General features: G+C 44.1%; 1 protein-coding gene across 7 annotated transcripts in view; it reads right to left on the bottom strand.

Moving 5' to 3' along the window:
- GATAD2B (GATA zinc finger domain containing 2B) overlaps window positions 1-18667 on the bottom strand; it is a 117385-nt gene that overhangs the window by 79625 nt on the left and 19093 nt on the right. The window contains exons 1-2 of one of the 7 annotated variants that reach the window (XM_058439266.1): window positions 13721-13826; window positions 11986-12112 (exon numbers count right to left, since the gene is read on the bottom strand). The exons of 3 other annotated variants lie outside the window; for them this stretch is intronic. Coding sequence is in view for 2 of the 4 variants with exons in the window: in XM_058439264.1 (XP_058295247.1) it covers window positions 13721-13803 (83 nt within the window). In the remaining 2 variants the exon portion in view is untranslated. Of the gene's footprint in view, window positions 1-1909; window positions 1931-11985; window positions 12113-13720; window positions 15326-18667 lie in introns of those variants that run through there. 3 more of the 7 variants (XM_058439267.1, XM_058439264.1, XM_058439265.1) reach the window with 3 other exon arrangements.

Below are 18667 nucleotides of genomic sequence, written 5' to 3'. Positions count from 1 at the left end.
TGGTGTCCAATAAAACAAGCCAAAATTCGTTTATCTAGCTGCTAGTCCTCTTCTACCTCCTTATAGTCCTGTCTGCTTTGAGTGGGTCTAGTCTATTTGGAGAAATCAGATCATGATGCTTCAAAATTACTATTACAACAACAAATCAGATCACAGAACAGCCAAACCCCATTCATATGGTCAAAAAGTTACATTTTTTCTTCATTAAGCGGAAAATAGCTCAACTAGTCAAAAGAAAACATCAATTCTTCGGAGATGAGGATTCCTCTCCACGTTTAGAAATAGTATACCAGGCAATCAAGCACTAATACAAAGAAAACCAATTGCTTTCCCAATCCCTGATACACAAATTGGGAATTACACCCAAGCTAATGTGCACTGGTGAGTTCTCTGGAAAAAGGCAGTTTAGTCTAACAAGGGTAGTCAGTTTTCAATCACCTGGGAGTTACAAATCAACGACTGATTGATTGAAAAGTGAAGTGTCTACCACTATTTGGGAAAATGTATTTATCAAAATTTTGGCTAAAGTAAAAACTAGGTACACTACCTTATAATGCAGAATACGGACTGAGTCTTAACACAGACACAAGAAATGAGAACAAGACTTCAAGTCCTGAGACAGCATTTAAATTAGGGAGTACTGTTCTTCTCAAAGTAGTACTCCTATTTTATTTTTTTTAAAGCGACAAGGTTTCGCTATGTTGTCCCAGTGGCTGGGGCTAAGGTGTGTGCCACTGTACACAGTCAAAGCATATTCCTTAATGTGTTAACTCATTATGGGTTTACAGGAAGTAAGATAACTGTAGAGGCCATAAAGACTTCTGTTGATTCAAGTATTGCAAATAAGCATAAAAAATTACTGCAGGCTGGGTGTGGTGGTTCATGCCTGTAATCCCAGTACTCTGTCTGGGAGGCCAAGGCGGCTGGGATCACTTGAGGACAGGAGTTAGAAACCACCGTGGCCAACATGGTGAAACCCTGTCTCTACTAAAAATACAAAAATTAGCCAGGCATGGTGGCAGGCACCTGTAATCCCAGCTATTCAGGAGGTTAAGGCAGGAGAATCACTTGAACCTGGGAGGCGGAGGTTGTAGTGAGCCGAGATCACGCCACTGCACTCCAGCCTGGGCAACACAGTGAGGCTCTGTCTCAAAAAAAAAAAAAAAAAAAATTACTGCCATACACTACTCAATGACTTAATCATCATACAGGAATAGAAAGTAAACGGATCAACTTTTTCATTTATCATATAGCACAAGATGTGTCTAGGCCAGTCTCTTCTGTAAGGGTGGTATACATTTTCCTAAGGCAACTGGGGGATTCCACTGCCTATCATTGGAAAAAGAAACATGAAAATCATATAGAGCATTATATTAGTATTTAATACCTACAGAATAATTTCTGTCTTCCAAAAGACAAAGTATCTCTAGTAGTGTCTACAAGATACCACCTAACTAGAATAGTCCTAAATCCCTAACTTATTCTCATCCTGTATCAGCAGCATGCTATTGATTCCCAGTGATGAGGTGTGCAAATACTTCATTTCTTAATACTTGATTGCTGATTATTTTCATTCACTCCGATCTGCACCTTCCCTCTATCTTTGCAGGAGGACCAAGTTCTTTTTAGGCAAGTCACAAGTGTTCATACTTATCTGACAATAAAAATTAAACTTGAACATCTAAATGTGCTAACAACTGTTATCAACTAAGTGCCACAGACGAAAGAGAAAAGTAGTTTTAGTAGTCACATTTATCTCTTTTGCCACAGATTTTCTAAGCACTTGAGTTCTACTTTTTGGCCTGGCTTTTTGCTAAGTATCTAAGTGTCTCTTCCTCTCTAGCCTTCCAAGAGTAGAAATCCCAGCCTATCAACAGTTTCACTTAGAGCTTCAGACATTTTACTGTACCTTAAGCTTCTCATCTTTCACTTCTGTTGTGAAGGTTGCTCTTATCTTTATCCTCTGAAATCATAAACAATGCAAAAAAGAAAAAAAATACAGCTACCCTCTATATAGTGACGTTCTACTCAATCTCTGACTTAAAAGAGCCCCAAACCATGAGGAGTAATAATAGAAAACCTAAGATTAAAAAGTTATCACAGCCATACAGTCAGTGACTTCCATAAATCTTTTAATTTGCCCTCCACTTTAATAATCACCTCACTGAATTGCTATGTTCAACAGGCTATGCTAGAACTAGATCTAATTATTGAATAAAAATAGAATGTATCAGGCCAGGTGTGGTGGCTCACCTGAGGTCGGGAGTTCGAGACAAGCCTGACCACATGGAGAAAACCTATCTCTACTAAAAATACAAAATTAGCAGGGCGTGGTGGCACATCCCTGTAATCCCAGCTACTCAGCGGGCTGAGGCAGGAGAATTGCTTGAACTCAGCAGGCGGATGTTCTGGTGAACCGAGATCATGCCATTGCACTCTAGCCCGGGCAACAAGAGCGAAACCCCATCTCCAAAAAAAAAAAACAACAACAAAGAATGTACCATGTATAATTATAAATCACTCTGGGCAGGCAAGTTCAGAATTTACTTTACTCAAACTTGGTAGACTTGTGAGCCATCCAGTTATCGGAATTTCAAGACAATCACACAATTAACTCCCCTCATAATTACACTAATGAGAAAGATGGAGACAACATAAAAGGAAACAGCTGGCAAGAGGAAAGTTGTAGATGTGTGAAGGTCAAATTTAAAATACACTCACATGTTACTTATTTTCATATGTTCTCTGTATTTTCAACATTAAAATTAACTGTAAAGCACAGCAAAATGTTAGTAATTTTTGAAGCTTGTGATGGGCACATGAAAGTTAATTACTTTGTACTCTATTGGGGTATGTAAGTTCTTCAGAATAAAAAAAAAAAAAAAAAAAAAAAGAAGTCACAGTAAATTTACAAACGTCTAGATTACCAATAGAAAGATAAGAGGCCAGCGGGGCGCGGTGGCTCACGCCTGTAATCCCAGCACTTTGGGAGGCCGAGGTGGGCGGATCACCTGAAGTCGGGAGTTCGAGACCAGCCTGACTAACATGGAGAAACTCATCTTTACTAAAAATACAAAAAATTAGCCAGGCATGGGGGCATGCCTGTAATCCCAGGCACTCGGGAGGCTGAGGCAGGAGAATCACTTGAACCCGGGAGACAGAGGTTGCAGTGAGCCAAGATCGCGCCATTGCACTCCAGCCTGGGCAACGAGAGTGAAACTCTGTCTCAAAAAAAAAAAAACAAAAAAAAAAAAACAAAAAAAACCCCACAAAGATAAGAGGTCGGGTGCGGTGGCTCACGCCTGTAATCTCAACATTATGGAAGGCCGAGGCAAGCAATCACAAACTCAAGAGATCAAGACCATCCTGGCTAACACGGTGAGACCCCGTCTCTCCTAAAAATACAAAAAATTAGCTGGGCGTGGTGGCACGCGCCTGTAGTCCTAGCTACTCAGGAGGCTGAGGCAGGAGAATCGCACAAACCCAGGAGGCAGAGGTTGCAGTGAGTCAGGATCACACCACTGCACTCCAGCCTAGGCGACAGAACAAGACTCCGTCTCAAAAAAAAAAAAAAAAAAAAGAAAGAAAGATAACAAGAAACAGGCTTTCTTGCTTCCCAGCCAGCCTAGCAGCTGCTCTTGGTTGGGGGCCATCCTGAACCTAAGACAGAAAGCTGGTGGCTGCAGAGGATGAAAAAGCGGCTGGAGTTGATCAACTCTAGGCTCCAACTTATTTAAAGTGAAATTGGTCATCCTCACCAACAAATGCCCATCTTTAAGGAAATCCAAAATAGAGTATTAAACACCATGTTGGCCAAAACTGGCATCCATCATTACAGTGGCAATAACTGTAAGGCATGTAGAAAATACTAGAGTTTGCACAATGGCTATCGTTAAGCCCGGTGATTCTGATATCATTAAAAGCATGCCAGAACAGACTGGCGAAAAGTAAACCATGCAAAATTTTTCTTTAATAAAATGTGCCAACAGGTGTGGTGGCTCATGCCTGTAATCCCAGCACTTTGGGAGGCCGAGGTGGGAGGATCACCTGAGGTCAGGAGTTCAAGACCAGCCTGACCAACATGGCAAAACCCCGTCTCTACTAAAAATACAAAAATTAGCCAGGTGTGGTGGTGGGCGCCTGTAATCCCAACTACTCAGGAGGCTGAGGCAGGAGAACTGCTTGAACCTGGGAGGCGGAGGTTGCAGTGAGCTGAGATCACATCATTGCACTCCAGCCTGGGCGACAGCGAGACTCCGCCTCAAAGAAACAAATAAAAAAGGAAAAGAAAGGAAAGGAAAAAGGGAAGGGAAAGGAAAAGAAGGGGTGAAAAAAAAAAAGGAAAGGGAAGGCAGCCAGGAGTGGTGGTTCATGCCAGTAATCCCAGCATTTCAGAAGGCCAAGGCGGGTGGGTCACCTGAGGTCAGCAGTTCAAGACCAGCCTGGCCAGCATGGTGAAACCCCATCTCTACTCAAAATATAAGAAATTAGCTAGGTGTGGTGGCGGGCGCCTGTAATCCCAGCTACTTGGGAGGTTGAGGCAGGAGAATTGCTTGAACTCAGGAGGCAGAGTTTATAGTGAGCTGAGATCATGCCACTGCACTCCAGCCTGGGCAACAAGAGTGAAACTCCATCTCATAAAAAAAAAAAAGAGGTGGGGGGGAGAGGCGAAGGGAAGGAAAAATGGGAGGGGAAGGGTAAGAGGAGGGAAGTGTGGGGGGGGGGAAGGGGAGGGAAAAGAAGTAGATTAAGTTCTGTCTCCAAAGAAAGAGATGTCCTTTTTTACTGTAAACTTTTTCCAATTGTGAATTCTCTACCATGTGCATATATCACCTATCCAAAAACTGACTAAAATTTAAAAATAAAAGTAATGGCTAGATTTAACATAATTACTAAAAGACACAAGCACAATGAAAATTAGGGGCAGAGTTTATGGCCGGGTGCGGTGGCTCACGCCTGTAATCCCAGCACTTTGGGAGGCTGAGGCGGGCGGATCATGAGGTCAAGAGATCGAGACCATCCTGGCCAACACGGTGAAACCCCGTATCTACTAAAAATACAAAAATTAGCCAGGCGTCGTGGCAGATGCCTGTAGTCCCAGCTACTCGGGAGGCTGAGGCAGGAGAATTGCTTAAACCCAGGAGGCGGAGGTTGCAGTGAGCCGAGATCATGTCACTGCACCACTCTAGCCTGGCAACAGAGTGAGACTCCGTCTCAAAAAAAGAAAAAGAAAAGACAATTAGGGACAGAGTTCCCAGGCCTAACTAGAAGCAGCATAAGTCACTCACAAAACTCAAGAGTAAAATAGATAACAAGACTATTATAGTATATAGAACACTACCACTAGTTAAGGTAAGACACATTAAGGCTAAAGATCAGATATCTAGGAAAAAAGATCTAGCTGACCAAATATTAAATATACTAAAATAAGTATTCCCTCCTATTGAATCCAAGGGAAAAATAAATAAACTGATAAGTAAAGGGGTCTTTCAGGGTCAAAGCAGCATCACTCACCTAGAACTCTCTAGACTGTAGAGGGATACGTGAATACATAGCTGCTCATAACAATTGACTAGTAAATGGTCAAGGAGTTTAAAATCAGAATTGATGGATAAGATATGCCAATGTGAAATTCTGGACATTCATCGCTTCTGTCCAACAATATTATAAAATAATTTTGTCATCAAAATGGGCCCAACATTAGACAGTATCCAGTAGACTTGTTAGAAACCTTTTTTTTTTTTTTTTGGAGACAGTCTCCCTCTGTCACCCAGGCTGGAGTGTAGTTGTGCCATCTCGGCTTACTGCAACCTCTGCCTCCCAGGTTCAGGCAATTATCCTACCTCCACCTCCCAAATAGCTGGGATTACAGGCACATGCCACCACGCCTGGCTAATTTTTGTATTTTTAGTAGAGACGAGGTTTCACAATGTTAGTCAAGCTGGTCTTGAACTCCTGACCTCGTGATCCACCTGCCTCGGCCTCCCAAAGTACTGGGATTACAGGCGTGAGCCACTGCGCCCGGCCAAGAAATCTTCTTTATTGAAATGAGGGAAGAAAACATTCATGCAGAGGAGTGGATCAAGTTCTGTGAAGCTGTACCTAAACACAGTACAAGAGGAAAAACCTGTCTAGTCTGGATTTTACCTAGAGGAAACTTCTAGCAGTCTATTAGCTGAGATTTGCCCATTAGCACTGATGAGCACATGGAACCTACAGGAAAAACAGTGACACTTTTCAATTCGGTGACATAAAGATTTGTCAAAATTCTGACTGTTGTTACTAGGATTTGGTATAGTAGGCAGGTTTATCATTTTACAGGGCAGTAAATATTCACCTTAAAAAGTTTATCCCAGCTGGGCATGGGCCGGCTCACGTCTGTAATCCCAGCACTTTGGGACTGAGGCAGGCAGATCACTTGAGCCCAGAAGTTTCACACCAGCCTGGGTGACATGCCGAAACCCAGTCTCTACAAAAAAAGACAAAAAGTTAGCTGGGCAGGGTGGTGCACACCTGTAGTCCCAGCTACTCAAGAGGCTGAAGTGAGAGTCTGAAGTGGAAGGATTGCTTGAGCTGCAGGAGGCAGAGGTTGCAGTGAGCCGAGATCACAACACTGCACTCCAGCCTGGGCAACAGAGCAAGACTCGGTCTCAAAAAAAAATAAAGTAAGTTTACTCCTTCCCCTAAGTAAATCTGAACTTTTAGAAGTTTATTCTTGGCCGGGCACACTGGCTCGTGCCTGTAATCCCAGCATTTTAGAGGCCAAGGTGGGTGGATCACAGGGTCAGGAGTTCGAGACCAGCCTGGTCAACATGGTGAAACTCCATCTCTACTGAAAATATAAAAATTAGCCAGGCGTGGTGGCAGGTGCCTGTAATCCCAGCTACTCAGGAGGCTGAGATGGGAGAATTGCTTGAAACCGGGAGGCGGAGGCTGCAGTGAGCCGATATCGCACCACTGTGCTTGGCCTGGGCGACAGAACAAGACTCCATCTCAAAAAAAAAAAAATAAAAACTCCAAAAAATTTCCCCATACTAACTGGAACCACTATATTAAACACCAACAACATGACTTTATCTTCAAGGAGGTTTGTGGCAATTATTACCAAGTCTCAAGCTTGTAGTTGAACACAAATACTACCAGGGGAAGTCAGAATAGTGGCTACCTGTTGAAGTGGAGGAGGGTAATGACTAGGAGAGAACATAAAAAAGACTTCTGGGACTGGGCAAGTGGCTTACGCCTGTGATCCCAGCACTTTGGGAGGTGGAGGCGGGCAGATCACTTGAGGTGAAGAGTTCAAAACCAGCCTGGCCAACATGGTGAAACCCCGTCTCTACTAAAAATACAAAAATTAGCCAGGTGTGGTGGCACATGCCTGCAGTTACAGCTACTCGGGAGGCTGAGGCAAGAAAATCACTTCAACCCGGAAAGCAGAGGTTGCAGTGAGCTGAATTCGTGCCATTGCACTCCAGCATGGGCGACAGAGCAAGACTCTGTCTCAAAAAACAAAAAAAGACTTCTGGGTCTTCTATATCTCTATTTGGGTGGTCACCTTATAATTAAACTACTTTTCTGTATGTATATTATACCTCAGTTAAAAAAAAGTTTACGGGCCAGGCACGGTGGCTCATGCCTTGTAATCCTAGCACTTTGGGAGGCCAAGACGGGCAGATCACGAGGTCAGATCGAGACCATCCTGGCTAACACGGTGAAACCCCGTCTCTACTACAAATACAAAAAATTAGCCAGGCATGGTGGCACACGCCTCAGCTACTCGGGAGGCTGAGGCAGGAGAATCGCTTGAACCCGAGAGGCAGAGGTCGCAGTAAGTCGAGATTGCTCCACTGGACTCCAGCCTGGGTGACAGGTCGAGACTCCGTCTCAAAAAAACAAACAAAGGCTGGGCGAGGTGGCTCATGCCTGTAATCCCAGCACTTTGTGGGTCCAAGGCGGGTGGATCACCTGAGGTCAGGAGTTCAAGACCAGCCTGACCAACATGGAGAAACCCCATCTCTACTAAAAATACAAAATTATTCAGGCATGGTGGCACGTGCCTGTAATCCCAGCTACTCGGGAGGCTGAGGCAGGAGAATCCCTTGAACCCAGGAGGCAGATGTTGTGGTGAACCAAGATGGCATCATTGCACTCCAGCCTGGGCAACAAGAGCGAAGCTCCGTCTCAAAAACAAACAAACAAAAAAATTAGCTGGGTGTGGTGGAACGTGCCTGTAGTCCCAGCTACTCGGGAGGCTGAGGCATGAGAGAATCAGGTGAACCCGGGAGGCAGAGGGTGCAGTGAGCCAAGATCGCACCAATGCACTGCAGCCTGGGTGACAGAGCGGGACTCCGTCTCAAAAAAAAAAAAAAGTTTACAAAAACTGATAAACAAGAGATTGGTAGTATTTCCTTGGCTTAATGCTGATGACAGTCAGATACAAGAGGTACAGAGCCAACCAGTCATGGTGGCACATGCATGTAGTCCCAGTTACTTGGGGGGCTGACATGGGAGGATCACTTAAGCCCAAGAGATTGGGGCTGCAGTGAGCCACGATCATGCCACTGCACTCTAGCCTAGGCAACAGAGTGAGATCCCATCTCCCAAAAAAATAAAAATAAAAAAAAAGAAGAAAAAATAAAAAGAACAGAGACATCTGAGGGGCAAAGGAGACATGTTACTAAAAATTTATTGGCAATATAATGAGGTACTCTTGAATCTAAGATATGCAGTATTTGGGTCCTTCCTTTATCCATATAGCTTCAGTTACCTGTTTCTTTTTATCTACAAAGATGTCTGTCTGATGATCACAGCTAAGGTTAGGGCTGAGTATGCTGTTCATTGAGACTTTTATACCTCTGACTTTGGAAATAAGAAAGGCTCTTCAAAAATCCATCTGGGCCGGGAGTAGTGGCTCATGCCTATAATCCCAGCACTTTGGGAGGCTGAGGTGGGAGGATCACTTAAACCAGGAGTTCAAGACCAGCCTGGGCAACATAGCAAGACTCTGTCTTTACAAAAAAAAAAAGAATTAGCTAGGTGCTGTGGCATGCGCCTGTAGTGCCAGCTCCTCAGGAGAAAGTGGGAGGATCACTTGAGCCCAGTAGTTCTAGGCTGTAGTAAGCTATGATACAGCCACTGCACTCTAGCCTGGGCAACAGAATGAGACTCTGTCTCTTGAAAATATATTTAAAAAAAAAATTCCATCTAACAAGGACGTCTCTAAATAGCATTAAAGAAAGCTGCATGAGGCCGGGCGCGGTGGCTCACGCTTGTAATCCCAGCACTTTGGGAGGCCGAGGCGGGCGGATCACGAGGTCAGGAGATCGAGACCACAGTGAAACCCCGTCTCTACTAAAAATACAAAAAAATTAGCCGGGCGTGGTGGCGGGCGCCTGTAGTCCCAGCTACTCGGAGAGGCTGAGGCAGGAGAATGGCGTGAACCCGGGAGGCAGAGCTTGCAGTGAGCCGAGATTGCGCCACTGCACTCCAGCCTGGGTGACAAGTAGGTCAGATAAAGGGGATAATCTGAAACAAAAGGGAAAGTAAGAGGGACCATAAAAACAGAATGGCTTGAGGGCCTGTAAGAGTGAACAGTAAAATTTTCTTTCTTTTTTTTTTTTTGGATATGGAGTTTCGCTCTTGTTGCCCAGGCTGGAGTGCAACAGCACGATCTCTGCTCACCACAACCTCCGCCTCCCGGGTTCAAGCAATTCTCCTGCCTCAGCCTCCTGAGTAGCTGGGATTATAAGCATGCACCACCACACCCAGCTAATTTTGTATTTTTAGTAGACATGGGGTTTCTCCATGTTGGTCAGGCTGGTCTCGAATTCCCAACCTCAGGTGATCTGCCTGCCTCGGCCTCCCAAAGTGCTGGGATTACAGGCGTGAGTCACTGTGCCCAGCCATGAACAGGAAAATTTTCAAGGTCAATGAAGCAACTCCTAATATTGACTGAAATATTAACCACAGAGAGTTCAGGAGATCATCCTATATTCTGCTAACACATCCATAAATTTCTTAAGGGAAAAAATGTCATCAAACTACAGATTTTATACTCATTGCTTTTTATATCCAAGGCAACATTAGTAAGATCCATTTTTGAAGGATCTTTTCAAAAAGAGAAATTGGTTAAACAAATACTTCCAGTTAATTAAAAAATACTGTGGTCATGGCTTTGGGAACTAAAATAGCTCTTAAAACACTTTTTTTTCTTTTGAGACGGAGTCTTGCTGTCGCCCAGGCTGGAGTGCAGTGGTGCAGTGGCTCACTGCAGGCTCCGCCCCCTGGGGGGTTCCGCTCACTGCAGGCTCCGCCCCCTGGGGTTCACGCCATTCTCTTGTCTCAGCGTCCCGAGTAGCTGGGACTACAGGTGCCCGCCACCTTGCCCAGCTAATTTTTTGTATTTTTAGTAGAGACGGGGTTTCACCGTTGTTAGCCAGGATGGTCTCGATCTCCTGACCTCGTGATCCACCCGCCTCGGCCTCCCAAAGTGCTGGGATTACAGGCGTGAGCCACCATGCCCGGCCAAAACACCTGTTTTTTAAAAATAAGATGAAAAGTACTGAAATCATCTGATTTTGGCTTTTCTGTTTCTTCTAATATGATGAGAACAGAATGATCTTATGCAAGATGGGGAGAATGTGAACAAAAGACAGTTACCTCAAACAGGATTACTTGACTTTTGGTGCTAAGTATCTCAGACTATCCAATGCGGGTGCAAGAGAAAGATTAGTGCTTCTCAGGAAAATAACTGATGAGAGACTAAATAAATATTTTCTACAAAAAGTCAAAACTACATTATATTGCTCGAAAGTGTAAGTTTCTGCTTAAGAAAAATTTCTTCTATAGGGACCCAGAATTTATGTCTTCTAAAAATATCAACTATATTGTAATGAATTCAAATCACCACTGCTGCTATATAGGTTAAGGTCTCAAAGCTAGATAGCCAATATATTTAAAAAAATTTTTTTAAAGAACTGCCGAAAACGATGCACTTCCTCAGTAACTATATATGTGTCTATATTCAAATATTTCGTTCTTTGGGCCTGGCATGGTGGCTCACGCCTGTAATCCCGATGCTTTGGAAGACCGAGACAAAAGGATGGCTTGAGGCTAGGAGTTCTAGATTGGCTCAAGCAACATAATGAGACCCTGTCTCAAAAAACAAACAGAAAAAAAAACAAAAAACAAAAAAAACCCAAGCCAGGCATGGTGACTAAAGCCTATAATTCTAGTACTCTGGGAGGCTGAGGCAGGCCAATCGCTTGAGTCCAGGAGTCTGAGACCAGCCTATGCAATATGGTAAAACCCCATCTCTACAAAAAGTGCAAAAAAATTAGCCAGGTGTAGCAGCACACGCCTGTAGTCCCAGCTACTAGAGAGGCTAAGGAGAGAGAGGATTGCTAGAACCCAAAGTTCAAGCCTGTAGTGAGCTATGACTGCACCACTGCATTCCAGCCTGGGCAACAGAGTAACAGCCTGTCTCAAAAAAAAAGAAAAAAGAAATTATAATAAACTACAAAAATACCAATCCCAAATCACATAGCTCTGGTAGGTATTTAAAAGATTCAAATCTCAGCTGGGCACAGTGGCTCACGCCTGTAATCCCGGCACTTCAGGAGGCCAAGGTGGGAGGATTGCTTGAGGCCAGAAGTTGGAGACCAGCCTGGCCAATACGGTGAAACCCCATCTCTACTAAACATACAAAAAAAAAATTAGCCAGGTGTGCTGGTGCACGCCTGTAGTCCCAGCTACTCAGGAGGCTGAGGCACCAACAAAGATAACCTTCCTACTCTGACCCTACTCTAAGCAAGTGAAAGCCTCCTAGTAAGTTCTAAATTCACTGAACAAAACCTACATCTATTGAATAAAATAATCACCTTCACTGTAAAAGCAGAGAAATGAGATGAGGAGAAAGACAAGTGACCTATTAGAGCAAGAAAATCAGTCAGCAAAGAAATCTAACTTTTTTTAGGAATTTACCCTTACCTGCCTTAACATCTCCATTCCCTGAAAACAGTATGACCCTGCTGATGTAGCTGTGTTTGGCTCTCTGCCTCTGCCAATTAGAAGCTCAACTAGGAACCGTACATGCTCCTTACTCCTGAAGTTGCCCCTGATTTTAAAAGATTGTGAGGACAAGAAATTAGATTATCAAAACTTTTACACTTAGACTAAAAGTTGAGACATTTGAGGAACATTTCAAAGAAGACAATTTTTATTTTAAAATGTATACTCCAGGCCGGGCGCGGTGGCTCACGCTTGTAATCCCAGCACTTTGGGAGGCCGAGGCGGGCGGATCACGAGGTCAGGAGATCGAGACCATGGTGAAACCCCGTCTCTACTAAAAATACAAAAAAATTAGCCGGGCGTGGTGGCGGGCGCCTGTAGTCCCAGCTACTTGGAGAGGCTGAGGCAGGAGAATTGCGTGAACCCGGGAGGCGGAGCTTGCAGTGAGCCGAGGTTGCGCCACTGCACTCCAGCCTGGGCGACAGAGCGAGACTCCGTCTCAAAAAAAAAAAAAAAAAAAAATGTATACTCCAGCTGGGTGTGACGGTGCACACACCTGTAATTCCAGCGACTTGGGAAACTGAGGCTAGAGGATTGCTTGACCCAGGAGTTCAAAGCTGCAGTGATCATGCCTGTGAATAGCCACTGCATTCCAGCCTGGGCAACATGGCAAGATCTTGTCTCTTAAAATAAAAATTTTAAAAAGCCTCCTTTGCCAGGCACAGTGGTTCACACCTGTAATCCCAGCACTTTGGGAGGCCAAGGTGGGCGGATCACCTGAGGTCAGGAGTTCGAGACCAACATGGCCAACATGGTGAAACCCCATTTCTACTAAAAATGCAAAATAGCCGGGCGTGGTTGCACATGCCTGTAATCCCAGCAACTTGGGAGGCTGAGGCAGGAAAATTGCTTGAACCCGGGAGGTGGAGGTTGCAGTGAGCCCAAGATCGCGCCATTGCACTCCAGCCTGGGTAACAATGACGAAACTCCATTTCAAAAAGAGAAAAAAAAAAGCCTCCTTCTTCTCTTTCCAATAATTGGGCTGTAGTCACATGCCTGACAATCAAAATCCAAAGACAACTGTTTTTTTTGAAAGGAAATGCTAATAAGGTATATAAGTGTTCCCAAAGGCACTTGAAGACAGACAGTTCTCATTGCTGGCCAGCCACACTACTTCTCTCAAGTTTAGATTTCAATTGAGTTGTTTCAGAAACTCTTATAGCCTGTTGGTGTGGTTGTAAACTGGTACAAATTTTTGGAGAATAACTTAAAGTCTAACAAAATTGTAAAGGTACATACCATTTGGTTCATTAATTATACTTCTGGAACTTTTACCTACAAATATACTTAAATGTATAAAGATCTATGTAAGATGTTTCACTGGAATGCTGGTTATCATAGCACGCGCATACACAAATTGCAAACACCCTAACTGTTCCTCAGAAGTGGATAGATTAGGTAAATTAAGGTATATCCATACAATGAAATATTATACAGTCACTAAAACAATGAGCTACAAATGTCATATATATATTCTTTAAAAATTTTTTTTTTTTTACTAGGCGCAGTGGCTCATGCCTGTAATCCCAGCACTTTGGGAGGCTGAGGCAGGCGGATCACAAGGTCAGGAATTCGACACAAATCTGGCCAATATGGTGAAACCCCATCCCTACTTTAAAAAATACAAAAATTAGCCGGACGTGGTGGCACGCACCTGTAATCCCAGCTACTCAGGAGGCTTGAGGCAGGAGAATCGCTTGAACCAGGGAGGCAGAGGTTACAGTGAGCCGAGATCATGCCATTGCACTCCAGCCTGGGCAATAGAGACTCCGTCTCAAAAAAAAAAAGAAAAGAATAGCTTGAGTATCCAGTAATATGACCATTAATCTGGGACCAGAATTCATCTACATCACAGACTGGCAAGCTTATTTTCTTTTTCTTTCTTTTAGAGACAGGGTCTTGCTCTGTCACCCAGGCTAGAGTACAGTGGTGTGATCACAGCTCACTGCAGCCTCAACCTCTTGGGTTCAATCAACCCTTCCACCTTAGCCTCTCCCAAGTAGTTGCAACTACAGGTGTGTGCCATCAAGCCAGGCCCAGCAAGCCTTTACTTTAGCCAGTTAGTAAATATTTTAGGTTTTGGAGACCTTAACATCTTTGTTGTGACTAGTAACTCTGACACTGTAGCAGCATGAAAACAACCACAGACAATATGGGAAAAAAATGAGCAGTTATTTCCAATAAAACATTACTTATAAACACTGAAATCGGAATTTCATGTAATTTTCACAGGCCACAAAATAATCTCTTAATTTTTTTTCAATCATTTAAAAATCAAAAACCGGCCAGGCGTGGTGATTTACACCTGTAATCTCAGAACTTTGGGAGGCCAAGGTGGGTGGATCACTTGAGGTCAGGAGTTGGAGACCAGCCTGGCCAACTTGGCAAAACCCCATCTCTACTAAAAATACAAAAATTAGCCAGGTGTGGTGGCCTGTGCCCGTAATCCAAGCTACTCAGGAGGCTGAGGCAGAAGAATCCCTTGAACCTGGAAGGTAGAGGTTGCAGTAAGCCGAGATAGTGCCACTGAACTCCAGCCTGGGCAACACAGCAAAATTCTACCTCAAAAAAAAAAAAAAAAGAAAAAAGAAAAAAATTCATATGTTTGTATGTTAAGGCTGAGGCACAAGAATCGTTGGAACCCAGGTGGAGAGGTTGCAGTGAGCCAAGATCATGCCACTGCACTTCATCCTGGGTGACAAAGCAAGGCTCTGTCTCTAAATAAATAAAACTATCACATCTCCAAGGCAAAATGAGAATCAGGAACTTTAATAACAAGAGTGATGCGTAGAGAGGAAATGCATTAGAGTTAAATTTATTCAAGATGAGACTTCATTGGACAACACCATTTTGATACTTCCATGAAAGTTAACTAGCTGATTGATTTTTCTTTGGTTAAAATGTCCAACTGCGTGCAATGGCTCACACCTGTAATCCCAGTACTTTGAGAGGCTGAGGCAGGTGGATCACCCGTAGTCAGGAATTTGAGACCAGCCTGGCCAACATGGTGAAACCCATCACTACTAAAAATACAAAAATTAGCCGGGCATGGTGGTGTGCACCTGTAATCCCAGCTATTTGAGAGACTGAGGCAGGAGAATCACTTGAACCCAGGAGATGGAGGCTGCAGTGAGCCGAGATCGCACCACTGCACTCCAGCCTGGGAGACACAGAAAACTCTTGCTAAAAATAAATAAATAAATAAATAAATATAAATAAAATAAAATGGTCCTGGAGTCTATAGCCATATCACCCTGAACATGCCTGGTCCTGTCTAAAACAGCCTTGGGGCAACAGGGACAATCAGGAGGAGAACAGGGGCCAATCAGACTCCGTCTCAAAAAAAAAAAAAAAAAAAAGCCGGGCACAGTGGCTCACACCTGTAATCCCAGCACTTTAGGAGGCTGAGGCAGGCGGATCACCTGAGGTCGGGAGTTCGAGACCAGCCTGACCAACATGGAGAAACCCCGTCTCTACTAAACATACAAAATTAGCTGGGCATGGTGGCACATGCCTGTAATCTCAGCTACTCAGGAAGGCTGAGGCAGGAGAATCACTTGAACCCGGGAGGCAGAGGTTGCGGTGAGCCAAGATTGCGCCATTGCGCTCCAGCCTGGGCAACAAGAGCAAAACTCCGTCTCAAAAAAAAAAAAAAAAAAAGAAAAGAATTTTCAGCATTTGGTAAGCCTATCATACTTACAGCCAAGGTGTAAAAAGTGCAGAATGAGGGTATAATTCCTACTTAAGGGGCACTTGTTCCTAACATGCAAGTTACTTAATTTATAAACATATTACACCTAGTATTATAATTATTTTATTCCATTTTTTTGAGACAGGGTCTCACTCTGTCACCCAGGCTGGAGTGAAGTGGCTAGAACATGCCTCAATGCAGCCTGACCTCCCGGGCTCAAGGGATTCTCTTACCTCAGCCTCCTGTGTAGCTGGGACCACAGGCACATACCACTATACCCTGCTAATTTTTCTCATATTTTTTGTAAATGGGGTCTCACTTTGTTGCCCACTCTGGTCTCGAACTCCTGGGCTCAAGCAGTCCTCCCACCTCAGCCTCCCAAAGTGTTAGGATTACATGTGTGAGCCACCAAACCCAGCTGCAGTCTTTTAATACATGTAGTCTTTAGTCTACTGACTGCATCTTCTTGTAATTTATCTTCATATCTTCTAACATACCTATGTTTATATCTTTTACATACTACTTTACATAGTAGGCATACAAAAAATGTTATATGGAGGCCTTTGCAGTTTCCCACAACCAGCAGATTTAAGTGGTTACGGCCAGGCGCGGTGGCTCACGCCTATAATCCCAGCATTTTGGGAGGCCAAGGAGGGCGGATCACGAGGTCAGGAAATCGAGACCATCCTGGCTAACACGGTGAAACCCGGTCTCTACTAAAAATACAAAAAAATTAGCCGGGCATGGTGGTGGGCGCCTGTAGTCCCAGCTACTCAGGAGGCTGAGGCAGGAGAATGGAGTGAACCCAGGAGGCGGAGCTTGCAGTGAGCCGAGATCGCGCCACTGCACTCCAGCCTGGGTGACAGAGCAAGACTCTATCTCAAAAAAAAAAAGTGGTTACAAAGTAAGCAGCTCTGACAGGCAGGACAAGAGACCAGACCCAAGTTTTCTCTCTATCAGAACAATTAACTATCATTTTTCAAGACAATAGGCCTAAGACAGAGAAAAGCATCTGGGATCTTTACTCCAGAAATTGGAAAAATAAACTCATATCATTGCTCAGAGCCCTGGATTTTCTGCCATAGTTTGAGATTTAGGATTACAGATGAAATTATAAAATAAGACTTCATGAACTAGGCAACCAGCATTCCTAAACTAAGTTTAAATACTTTAAAGTATTTTAAAGTTTGAGTACTAGTAGTACTCAAATTGTTCAATGTTAACAAAATAATAGCGACGAAAATCATTAAATAGCAGAATTGTAAGCAATAGGAAAAGTACAGAATTTCCGTAACAGGAACATATTACAATATACCTAAATATTCTTTACCATATGCCTGAATATTCTTTCCCAATAAAGTTCTAACATTGGCCAAGTGTGGGGCTCACACCTGTAATCCCAGCACTTCGAGAGGCTGAGGCAGGCAGACAGCTTGAGCCCAGGAGTTGAAAATCAGCATGGGCAATATGGCAAAATCCCTTCTCTACAAAAAATATAAAAAATTAGCTAGGCATGGTGGCACGCACATGTGGTCCCAGCTACTTGAGAGGTTAAAGTGGGACAATCATCTGAGTTCGGGAAGTGAAGGCTGCAGTGAGCCGTGACTGCACCACTGCACTCCAGCCTGGGCAACAGCATGAGACCATGTCTTAAAAATAAATAGATATGCCAGGTCCAGTGGCTCACGCCTGTAATCCCAGCACTTCGGGAAGCTAAGGCGGGTGGATCACGAGGTCAGGAGTTCAAGACCAGCCTGGCCAACATGAAGAAACCTCAGTCTCTACTAAAAATACACAAATTAGCCGGGCGGTGGCAGGAGCCTGTAATCCCAGCTACTTGGGAGGCTGAGGCACGAAAATCGTTTGAAACTGGAAGGCAGAGGGTTCAGTGAGCTAAGATTGCGCCACTACACTCCAGCCTGGGTGAAAGAGTGAAACTCCATCTCAAAAAAATAAATAAATAAATAAATATTTGCTTGTATATGTATAAAGAAACTCTAATACGATAGAAATGGAAAAACAGTGATGGGGTTTAAAACTAGGCAGTTAAAAGACAATGACAAGAAACTTTTCACTCTATATCTTAATTTTTTAAAATGTGAAAACAAACTTTCAAACAAGAAGAAAGTGCTCCAACCACAACAAAATGATTCATTTATAAGAGCAAAGATGTATGGAGCAACATAATTTCTTTCTTTTTCTTTTTTTGCTTTGAGAGACAGAGTCTCGCTCTGTCACTCAGGCTGGAGTAGAGTGGCATGACCTCGTCTCACTGCAACCTCTACCTCCCGGGTTCAAGCAATTCTCCTGTCTCAGTTTCCCAAGAAGCTGGGACTATAGGCGTGTGCCACCAGGCCCAGCTTTTTTTTTTTTTTTTTTTTCTCAGACAGAGTCTCTTGCTCTGTCGCCCAGGCTGGAGTGCAGTGGCACACCTCGGCTCACTGCAATCTCCGCCTCCCTGCTTCAAGCAATTCTCCTGCCTCAGCCTCCCGAGCAGGTGAGATTACAGGTGCCTGCCACCACACCCGGCTAATTTTTCTATTTTTAGTAGAGATGGGGTTTCACCGTATTGGTCAGGCTGGTCTCGAACTCCTGACCTCAGGTGATCTGCCTGCCTTGGCCTCCCAAAGTGCTGAGATTACATGCATGAGCCACCGCCCTGGCCCTAATTTTTGTCTTCTTTAGTACAGACGGGGTTTCACTACATGTTGGCCAAGCTGGTCTCGAACTCCTGACCTCAGGTGATCCGCCTGCCACAGCTTCCCAAAGTGCTAGGGTTACAGGCATGAGCCACTGCACCCGGCCAAGAGCAACACAATTTCTTTTTTTTTTTTTTTTTGAGATGGAGTCTTGCTCTGTCGCCCAGGCTGGAGTGCAGTGGCGCGATCTCGGCTCACTGCAAGCTCCGCC

This window comes from Hylobates moloch, unplaced genomic scaffold, assembly GCF_009828535.3.
Source record: "Hylobates moloch isolate HMO894 unplaced genomic scaffold, HMol_V3 SCAFFOLD_5, whole genome shotgun sequence".
In the NCBI taxonomy this organism is placed as follows: domain Eukaryota; kingdom Metazoa; phylum Chordata; class Mammalia; order Primates; family Hylobatidae; genus Hylobates; species Hylobates moloch.
The sequence above is the reverse complement of the archived record's forward strand: the minus strand, read 5'-3'. Positions and strand labels throughout refer to the sequence as shown.